Source organism: Aplysia californica, unplaced genomic scaffold (assembly GCF_000002075.1).
Source record: "Aplysia californica isolate F4 #8 unplaced genomic scaffold, AplCal3.0 scaffold00214, whole genome shotgun sequence".
NCBI classification, from domain to species: Eukaryota; Metazoa; Mollusca; class Gastropoda; order Aplysiida; family Aplysiidae; genus Aplysia; species Aplysia californica.
Genome location: NW_004797484.1, coordinates 620,633 through 631,267, shown reverse-complemented (window position 1 = coordinate 631,267; position 10,635 = coordinate 620,633). Strand labels below are relative to the sequence as shown.

Genomic DNA, 10,635 nt, shown 5'->3' with positions numbered 1-10,635 from the left:
CACACACACACACACACACACACACACATTCACACCTGTGCCCACACATACACTCTCACACACACATATACAGTCAACTATTGCTCACTTGCTCACACATCTGTATACATGTGCATATTCTAACACTCAATGGTAGGATCGTTTATCCTGAATTTTTGGAGCATTAAAAATCCAAATATTGATTTAAATGTTTCACTTTTTAAAACTGTGGTTTTTTTAGGATCTTATCACAATGGAATGCAATTTGACTGTGGCTGTAAACCACCAGGTAGATAAAATATCACTTCTGGTTGGTGTGGTTTGCTCGTTTTCGTATCAAACATCAATTTTTCTAATCTCTCCTTTTTTTTTTCTTTGTATGTTACTCTTTAGTAACACCTCTAAATCTTCAAACATGTATGCAACCTACTTGTGTTGCAAGTGCTGTAAAACTTGCTAAAACTGAAACCATACCATCTTCTATAGCTCTTATGTCTAGTGCTCAAGTTGCTCATTTCAATTGTCAAGGGTCAAATTTTGCTCCAGGCATGACGTGGTAACCCTTGAAAAAAACCACTTTACCCAAATTTTCCTCTCCTCTTCCAGTTGGAAGTGGGTATCTGACTGAGACAGTGAAGAAACAGTAAAGCCACAGTCTGTATTTTGGTGTTTGAGTGTTTGTAAAATGGTAGCTTGCACTTGTATTTAGAATGACACTTTCTGTTGTTCCTTCATTGAGAAGACAGAGAAAGTTCATGACTTTTTTAATACAGGGACGAATGTGAACAATGTCCCAAGAGTCTCTATCTTTGCTGCCTTGAAAACTTTTTGACTGTTGAGTTGTTACAGTTATTCTTTTTTTTTTTTGGATAGGAAAAGTAAGTTATTACAAGGTGATTCTGTTTCTCAGCAGGAAAGCTGCAGCCCTCAAGCGGCGTGGAACATTTCAAGTCAAACGAGGAGGAGGTGCAGGGCCTGTTGCTCAACCCAGGAATAGTCTCCCTGATGTTGCTGTAGGCAGCAGAAATGGTAGGTCATGGGTCGTGTTAGGTCATGGGTTATTGTGGTTTATAGATCACAGGTTTATTATAGAATTGGGTGTCTTTTAGATTTTATATGAATTCAGAAAATGCTTTTGATTTTTTAGCACCTCTTGGACATTTGTATGTTCCTTTCATATTCTTTTCATACAAGACACAAAGCATTTACAGTTATACCTTCTGTTTGCTCATTCTCACTACCAACTTTTCTCTCATGGAAAATAATATTTTGCTCTCCTAGCGCAAACCAAAGTATCTGGGCTCCGAGGTTTTCTTGGGGTTTTTCTCTCCATGCTTCGTTATCTTTAACTTTGTTCAAGAACATCGTATTTCTTGAATTAGATAGTTTCAACTCAATTTTAAAGAATTATACCATATGTCCAGTTAACTCATTATCTCCGGTAATCTCGCTCCCAGCTGCTTGCTGTCGGTTACCTACTGGCAGCAGCTCCAGCACATTCCATTTTGACAACTTCGACGTCAAATTACTTTTCTGCAATTACCGAAAAAAGGTCTCTTTTACCGGGATATCATTCGTTAGATGAGGAACTACCAAAATCAGTTCACTTGTTTTGATTTAATGACCAATTTACTTAGTGAGGTATATGTCAATTTTAGATTGTGTACCAAAAGAGGGCCCGGGCGTGAAAGCACCAGTGGATATGCATGAGTCCTGCATAGCATGTTGCCATAGTTCATCTCCTCTGCTCAGTGTTCGACTTCGTCATATGTCACTTTTCACTATGGCGTATGGTGGAGTCTTATACTCATTTGTGTCTTTTCTTATGCAAGCAAGTAAATATGATTGCGCTTCATAGAGAGTGGCTATAGAAGTTTTATTTTTCTTGCAAAGTGTGGTGAATGTGTGTGTGTGTTTATTTAAAAATGCTTTGACAACTGCAGTCAATCTATGTCTTAAATTTTTTTTTAGGTGATACAGGGTTTCACTCTAGTTCTCAAATGGCGAATGAAGCTGCCGATGTGTCTCGCTCTAGCCAAGAAGGCGGTCGTCTCATCAACATGGACGTGGAGTCGAGTGCTGAGATCCAACGCAAGCTTATCAAACAGTCACAGCTGCGTGTTCTGGAGGCTAACCAGAAGATACGGGACCTGTCCATCAACATCAGGTATCAACAGCTTGTTTCTCTCTCTCTTTTTTCTCCTTTACCAAGCTGCTTTATCTATTAAGATAGGATAAAATCAACTTTATTGATCCACACGGTCCTGGTACTAACACATTATCCGAATCTGGGTCAGATTAACAGTTTTAAAGATTTGAATTTAGGTGAAATCCCCAGATCTATCTTTGTTTGGTATCAATATCTGTATATTCAATTAATAGGCAAACTGTTGAGAGACTGGACGATTTGGTCATGGAAAACTGTTTTCTTTTTCAGAATGAAGGAGCAATTGATCCGGGAGTTGGTCAAATCAGAGAAAGATGCAGAGTTGATGAACAAACAGTATGCAGAAAAGATCAAGGGTTTGGAAAAGGTCTGTGTGGATAGGAAAGGAAAAATTTGATGTTCAATTCTTTTTTTTTCCGCTTTGACAACATATGTGCATTTTCTTTGATACGACATGAAAAATGTCTGTTTTGTGTTTTGTTTCAGTGAGGTGTAGGTTGTTCAGGTGTGTTGTGGGGTCTGCTCTTTCTACATCTTATGTTTTTGTTTCCCTAGTTTGTCTATTGTTGTGGTGACTGGCTGCTATTTCTACTCGGGCTTTACTATCTTTACGTACCATCCAGTGGTTAAAGTGTCTCTAGTGGGTGGTCTGCAGATACTCTGGTATTGTTTTTCCTTCTTTCCTATCAAAACATTTTTTGTCCTTATCTTTCCTTCTCTTCTTGGTATTTACACTTTAGTAGGAGGGGGGTTCAAGATGTCTTTGGTCTAAATATGAAGGAATAAAGATAAAACGTAACTTGGCACACGTACTTTCATTTCTCTACATAGTCACCATGCAAGAGTTATACATTTCTGCCACTTTTCTTTGACCTTCAAAAGTCCTTGAGAGTAAAATGACCCAGATGGTCATGGAGAATTGTTTCAATTGACTCTACACTGATTCCCGTTTCACTTGAGAGCTGGTGAACAGTTAAACGTGGGTCTTGTAGAACCAGTTTCTTTACTATGGATACATTCTCTTCAGTTACCGCTAAGGATGGGCGCCCTTCACGATTTTCATCCTTCACCGACATGAATCCAGATTTTAATTTTCTTACCAAGTATGTCATAGTATTATAACGAGAACATTTGTCAACATTAACTTGAAGGTCTGAAAAGGGTTTTCCTTGCTAGTGTAAAAACTTGATAAATGAGCGATACTCAACTGGCTCCCTGGCACAGCTTTAGCAAAGAAGAACAAACGTTTTTGTGCCTGGTTTCATTGAACACGCTGACTAGTGGCTTATTATTGTCAGGTTTTCTTGAAAATTTGCATGATGTGTTCCAAAGAAATTGTCTAAAGACTGGCGAAATTCCATTACTTTACTATGATTCCTTCATACCCAGAGCAATGACTTATTGAACCCCCCTCGTAATACTATAATTTCCAACACTTATATGACCTATTTGTGTTGTAAGTGCTGTAAAACTTTTGCTAAAACTACAAGCTTGTCATCCGTAAGGTTACATGTATCATTCCAGCTATACAAATTTCTTTCTTTTGTCTCTCATGCTCTAGGAAAAAGAGGCTGCCAAGAAAGATTTGTCGGAGGTCCAGCGAGCGCTGCAGAATTTGGAGCATAGAGACAAGGCTGAGGTTTCCAATATGCAGAAGCTGGAGACGTGAGTAGTTAATTATTATTAATATTATTTTATTGTTATTATGTCATTGTCCTTGATATTATTATGATTACCCCTGGGGCGGTGCCGCTGACTGAAGTGTCTTTAGGCCATTCCCAAAGGGGGGACATTTCTCGTTCTAATGCACAGTAGAGTTGTAAATGGGCTGATCGAACAATGTTATGCTCATTACTGTGCCTGAACTACAACAGGGAACTACTGCTTTTTCTTTCCTAATCCTTACTATTGTCATTTTCCTCTACTTCTTTTGTATGTTTGTCACACTCTTGTGACCCCACTATTTCTCGTCTTGATTACTACAGCTCTCCCCTCTAAAGTCTAACCTGAAGTAATCCAGACTGTTTTTATACACTTGCACCAACTGAACTGAGACTCACACTTTACTCACTCTCACACTTTCAGTCAAACAATACAATAGGCTAGGCCAAACCCCTTGCCACTGACCAACACGCCAGATTGCAAAGTAAACAACCAAAGAGACCACACTCTCAGTTGCTCCTGAGGAAGCCCAAGAGGCTGTGTCTATTCAACAAATTATGAACGTTTTGTATTGTTATGTTATTTTGTATGAAATTCAAACAAGACTCTCCCTCCTGCTCTGCCTTCCAAACCATGTCTTGATTATGATTATTATCGTCATTGGTATAATTATGTTTGCTATTTATCTTAGGGACTACAAGAAAAAGATTGAAGATGCCAAGGCCAAGGTCTCAGCTTTGCAGAAGAAACAGAGGGAGACGGAGAAAGTGGCCAATTTCGCCAGTCAGCATGAGAAAAAGTGAGCACTCAACTTGATCAAGGGCCTGCGATAGCTCAGTTGGTATCATACTAGGCTAATATGTGGATAAACTTGGTTTGATTTCCAATTTGGCAGAGTGTTCTTGAACTAGGGTTGTTTAGACAATTTTCATGAATGCTTCTGCCTACTTGGCTGGGTCGTAGCCTAGGCATATGTTATCATAGGAGTTCCCACCTCTTACATAATCTCACAGAGTGGGTATGTGGTTGTTGCAATGTGTGACTGTCAAATTATAGAAATAATGTGTTAACTTCCATTAAGAAAACATTTGCAAAGTGCTGATACGGTTTACAGAAAGTAGGACAAACACTTCTCAGTTCGAATTGTATGTTTTGATGCTTTCTCTGTCATCCAGTTATGGTCCAAAAATGTTGTTTTATAATCTCATAGCTGTGGTCAAAGGCTCTCACAGCTCTGTTGAACCACCTACTCTGCACAAAGTTTCAACTGTACTTGGGTACATTTTATGTGTAAAAGTGACAGGTATGGTGACACTACTTGACACTTTTTTTCGTTTTAGTATGAGTTTGATGGCTGTTACAACATAAACAGGTCATATAAGTGCCATAAGATTGGAGGTGGTATTAGAGAGTAACATACAGAGAAAAGAAAGAAGAGGTGTATGGACTATAGATGTTTGATAAGAAAGAAGGAGCAAACCACACCTGTGTGCCCACCAACCACCCATATGCTCGACACTAATACTCTTATGTTGTTGTGCTGCAGAATCCAGGACCTGGAGATAGCCATTGACCGCATGAAGCAACAGCAGGAGACCATGCATAAGAAGTTACGAGATGAGTCGGAGCAAAAGTCGAAACTGGAGGTCAGTGGTTTTCTGTGATGCCTTTTGCATGCGTGTGAGTGTGTGTGTGTGTGTGTCTGTCTGTCTCTCTCTCTCTCTTTCTCTCTCTCTCTCTCTCTCTCTCTCTCTCTCTCTCTCTCTCTTTCTCTCTCATTTCACCACTTATCAGCAAGTTTGTTCAATAAAATGGATTTGGCGAACGCACTGGATCCTCCACATGCTGCACAGTTTCCCTTTCTCTCTTATTGGTTTCCTATTTGTTTCCAATTTCCTTTTTTCTTACCCCGTTGTTATGTTTTCTGCCTCCTGTTTCTTCAGCCTCAGTAGGTGGCCATATAGGTGCTCTTGTTTAGTTTTAGTAGAGTTTTTACGGCGCTCGCAACTGCATAAGGTCATATGAGCACCAAGGGGTGGATGTCTACAGAGAAGTCCATACAGGGAATCAGGCTTACTCTGCTCACCGCTCTAGCTTCAACAGCTCAAAGTCTGCTTCGACTATCAAGGCACCCCGGAAACTACGGGTCACAAGAGTGTGACAAACATACAAAAGAAGTAGAGGAAAAATGACAATAGTAAGGATTAGGAATTGAAAAGCAGCAGTTCCCTGTTGCAGTTCAGGCACAGTTTATGAGCATGACGTTGTTGAATCAGCCCATTTACTACAATTCTACTATGCATAAGAACATGTTAATGTCCCCCTTTGGGAATGGCCTGAAGACAGTTCAGTCAGTATCACCGCCTTGGGGGTAGCAGGTGCTCTGATGTGGTTTGCTCCTTCTTTCCTGTCAAACATCTATCATTCTTATCTCTCCTTCTTTTCTTTGTACGTATGCTACTCTCTAGTTACACCCCTAATCTTCGGCTCTTATACAACCTATTTGCATTGCAAGTGCTGTAAAACTCTCACTAAAGAAAACATGATTTCACCTTTGCTTCCCGTTTCTATTTATCTTGCCCTGTTGCTATAATCTCAGTTTAATTAGATGTTTATTTCTGTCTATCCCCTGTTCCCTCCGTCTCATACGGTTCTCAGCGAGAGATGCAACGAGAAGTTCAAAAGGTCAAGGAGCTGGAGATCAGGGATGAACAGACACAGAAAATCTTGAAGCGAAAGAATGAGGAGATCGCCTCTGCCAAACGACGCCTACGCTCTGCCTCTGGAGTGCTTCCTCCCATTCCAAGGTTTGTCGTTGTACTTGTTTATTTGTTTGTCGTTCTGTTTGTTTAATTGTTTGTCATTGTTTGTGAGATCTTTTTTATATAGGATACAATTTGCTCATAGTCATATTGGCATGTTGTTTTCATCATCAAGATCATCATCATCATTATCAACATCATATCATGATCTCTGTTGTCATTATCATCATTGTCATCATCATCATCTTATGATCTTTGTTGTCATCATCTCATCCTAATTATCATCATGACCACTTTCAGGGTTTTTGTTGCAAAGTAACATTTCAGGAACAATTTTGAATTCTGACACTACCTATTGCGAAACATTTTTAGAAATTATTTTCGTAATGGTCTGTTTCACTACCATTATCAATTTGTTTTGGAGCCTCTCTTCATGTCATGTCTCTGCTGTGCAAATGCTGTTCTGGTGCACATCTTTTCAACATGTCTTACTTGACTCACAATGCTGCAATGATTTTTGTTAATAAATCCTTGCTTAGCTTACTTCTCACATCTTCTTTCACCTTTCTCTCTCCCTCTCTCTTTCTCTCTATCTCTGTCTGTCTGTCTGTCTGTCTGTCTCTCTCTCTCTCTCTCTCTCTCTCTGTCTGTCTGTCTGTCTGTCTGTCTGTCTGTCTGTCTGTCTCTCTCTCTCTCTCTCTCTCTCTCTCTCTCTCTCTTTCTCTCTCTCTCTCTCTCTCTCTCTCTCTCTCTCTCTTTCTCTCTCTCTCAAGGTTTTTTTTTAGGGGGGGTAAAGGGGGAGGGGGAATGTTTGATGTTTGTCTTAAGGTGTTACTATGTTCCATTGATGCATTCGTTTTGTCTTTATAAACCTCAAATTCAAAGAAGTGAAATTATTATGATGATTATTATTATTGCTGTTGTTTGTACATGGTGAAATCTCTGACATAATATTTACTGAGCTTGTTTTTCATGTGATTAATATCAAATGGCTGATAATGTGTCTTTAGTTAAATTTTGATGGTTGATAGGGGCTTTGGTGTGGTTTGTTCCTTCTTTCTTATCAGACATTTTACCATCCATATCTCTGCTTCTTGTCTATGTGTGTTACTTATATGACCTATCTGTGTTGCATGTGTCATAAAACTTTTACTAAAACTGTTTTAAAAAATTAGCTGAAATTCCTACTTTTATGAATGATCGCAAAATTCTTGAACAATAATTACAGTCTTTTTTTGGTGTAAATGATGCGAAATCGCTGATAAACATACCGTCTCTTCAGAACTATTTTGTCCAAAGTGTACTTTAGTAAAGAGGCACTATTTTGTCCAAAGTGTACTTTAGTAAAGAGGCACTTTGGACAAAATAGCTCTGAGACGACAATATTTTGAGTTGAAATAAAAGTGATAATAATACAGATTATTTTTATGGGGCACACAGCTCTATGTGCTTTACACAAATCCGAGAACCAATTCATTAATAAACAATTTCCTGTGTTTGTGGTTGTGTCAGCGAGGAGCAGGACAAGCTGGAAGAACAGCGGCGCTGGCTGGACGCTGAAGTGGAGAAGGTTCTGGAGCAACGCAGGCAGAATGAAAACTTGGAAAAGGTGAGATATTACAATGTGCATTCAGTACATGCGAATGAGGGGTGGGGGTGGGGGGGAGTGGATGTGTGTGTGTGTGTGTGTGTGGAGAGAGGATCAAAGAATGACCTTTGTGGAAGAGGAGAGGAGGCGAGAAAGGGTGTTAAGAGGAAAAAGGGTGGGGGGGGGGAGGTTTGTTTGTGTAGGAAGTAGGGAGATTAAAGGATGGTGGGGAGGAAGGGGTGAGGATGTGTTTATAGGTCTGAACACCTTCCAAGTACTCTACACCAATAAAATTAGAGCTCTCTTTTTCCAGTTGAAGATCCCCGATCGGATTTGCATGAAATCTTATGTTTTTTTCAATTGAATTCCATTTCTGTCAAGTCGTGTGCATTTTACCATAAGTGAAGTTAAAATACTCAATTTTTTTGGCGTTTTTTTGCAACATTGTCCATAATGACGTGAAAATACGCATTTTTGTTTGTGCATACAGTGTATTCGCAGTGCACATTTATTTGCCGTGGTCAGTTTGTTACTTTATATTAATTTATCAGAGTTCCAGAGACCCTGATTTTTTTAACCCAAACTCCAATTTTTGGGGGACGATTCTGAGGTAGAATAATATTTTTGGTCATACAGTGGTTGACTGACCTGCTTCTGTGTGTGTGTTCTTGCCTGTGCCTCACACTTTTGGTTTATTTGCTGAAGAGCTGTTTGCGTCAGCCTTGGGAAAATAATATTTTTCTGGTATTTTAGACTGACACTTTCATATGAAAGCCATGTCATTTCTATGCATGCAATAGTTTTTAAATGGTTCAATGTTTTCCAAAGCTTTTTCAAAGCTTCATGCTGAAGTGAACTACTTTTATGTCTTCCCTCCCAAAGGACTTGCACAAGAGGGAAGCCATCATTGCCAAGAAAGAGGCTGTGCTGTCGGAGAAGAGCGAACTGGAGATCAAGAGGATGAGGTCAAGCCAAAGCATTCAGGATGTGAGTTTCTGTTTGTCATTGTGTTTGTTGGTTTCTCCGTCATCGTTTTTGTTGATTTGTTTGTTGGTGTGTTTGTTTATTTGTTTGTCTGTACTTTTGAAGTTCACTTTGTTTTACCTTGTCTTTTCACTATGATTTTTTGTAAAAATCTCGACATCTGTTTGTCTGTTTTCTTTGTTTGTCTTGTTGTTTTTTCTACTTGCTGGAATAAAGTAAGTGGACGATTTGGCATGGTCTGTTTCTTTTTCTTGTTTTCTCTGTTTGTATTGTCCTTAACTGTTGCTGAAAGAATGTAGTGGTCATAGTGCTGACTCATTATTAAGTTTTGCTTTACTATGCATGACTGCTGCTGATTTTCTTGAATAGCATAGTGGTTTCAGGTCGCTAATGGATTAGCATCAAAACTGGCAGATACAATGTCGTAGGTTTGATTCCTGGCTTTCTGACTTGGGTAAACTCCACCCTTCTCCTTTTCTTGCCTGACACCCTCGTGGACTTGTCGACCTCCTGCACACTGAACTCATTGTTTGTCTGGCAGACATTGTTTAGTGGGCGTAGAAAAACTGGCTATTCAGTTTTTTCCTGTAAAAAAAAAAGTTGTGTTTATTTCGTTAAAAAAGGCTTCTATGATTCTTATCTCTCCTTCTTTTCTTTGTACGTATGCTACTCTCTAGTTACACCCCTAATCTTCGGCTCTTATACAACCTATTTGCATTGCAAGTGCTGTAAAACTCTCACTACAGAAAACATGATTTCACCTTTGCTTCCCGTTTCTATTTATCTTGCCCTGTTGCTATAATCTCAGTTTAATTAGATGTTTATTTCTGTCTATCCCCTGTTCCCTCCGTCTCATACGGTTCTCAGCGAGAGATGCAACGAGAAGTTCAAAAGGTCAAGGAGCTGGAGATCAGGGATGAACAGACACAGAAAATCTTGAAGCGAAAGAATGAGGAGATCGCCTCTGCCAAACGACGCCTACGCTCTGCCTCTGGAGTGCTTCCTCCCATTCCAAGTATGTCGTTGTACTTGTTGATTTGTTTGTTGGTGTGTTTGTTTATTTGTTTGTCATTGTTTGTGAGATCTTTTTTATATAGGATACAATTTGCTCATAGTCATATTGGCATGTTGTTTTCATCATCAAGATCATCATCATCATTATCAACATCATATCATGATCTCTGTTGTCATTATCATCATTGTCATCATCATCATCTTATGATCTTTGTTGTCATCATCTCATCCTAATTATCATCATGACCACTTTCAGGGTTTTTGTTGCAAAGTAACATTTCAGGAACAATTTTGAATTCTGACACTACCTATTGCGAAACATTTTTAGAAATTATTTTCGTAATGGTCTGTTTCACTACCATTATCAATTTGTTTTGGAGCCTCTCTTCATGTCATGTCTCTGCTGTGCAAATGCTGTTCTGGTGCACATCTTTTCAACATGTCTTACTTGACTCACAATGCTGCAATGATTTTTGTTA

At 39.2% G+C, this 10,635-nt stretch overlaps 1 protein-coding gene across 3 annotated transcripts in view; it reads left to right on the top strand.

Moving 5' to 3' along the window:
• Positions 1-10,635, top strand: part of LOC101856807 (kinesin-like protein KIF27) — a 45,469-nt gene that overhangs the window by 20,424 nt on the left and 14,410 nt on the right. For 2 of the 3 annotated variants that reach the window (XM_035970049.1, XM_013083146.2), the window contains 9 exons: positions 890-1,008; positions 1,951-2,146; positions 2,417-2,513; positions 3,708-3,811; positions 4,500-4,607; positions 5,355-5,454; positions 6,467-6,615; positions 8,083-8,179; positions 9,041-9,145. In XM_035970049.1, coding sequence (XP_035825942.1) covers positions 890-1,008; positions 1,951-2,146; positions 2,417-2,513; positions 3,708-3,811; positions 4,500-4,607; positions 5,355-5,454; positions 6,467-6,615; positions 8,083-8,179; positions 9,041-9,145 — 1,075 coding nt within the window. The remainder of the gene's footprint in view (positions 1-889; positions 1,009-1,950; positions 2,147-2,416; positions 2,514-3,707; positions 3,812-4,499; positions 4,608-5,354; positions 5,455-6,466; positions 6,616-8,082; positions 8,180-9,040; positions 9,146-10,635) is intronic. The other variant, XM_035970050.1, reaches the window with a different exon arrangement.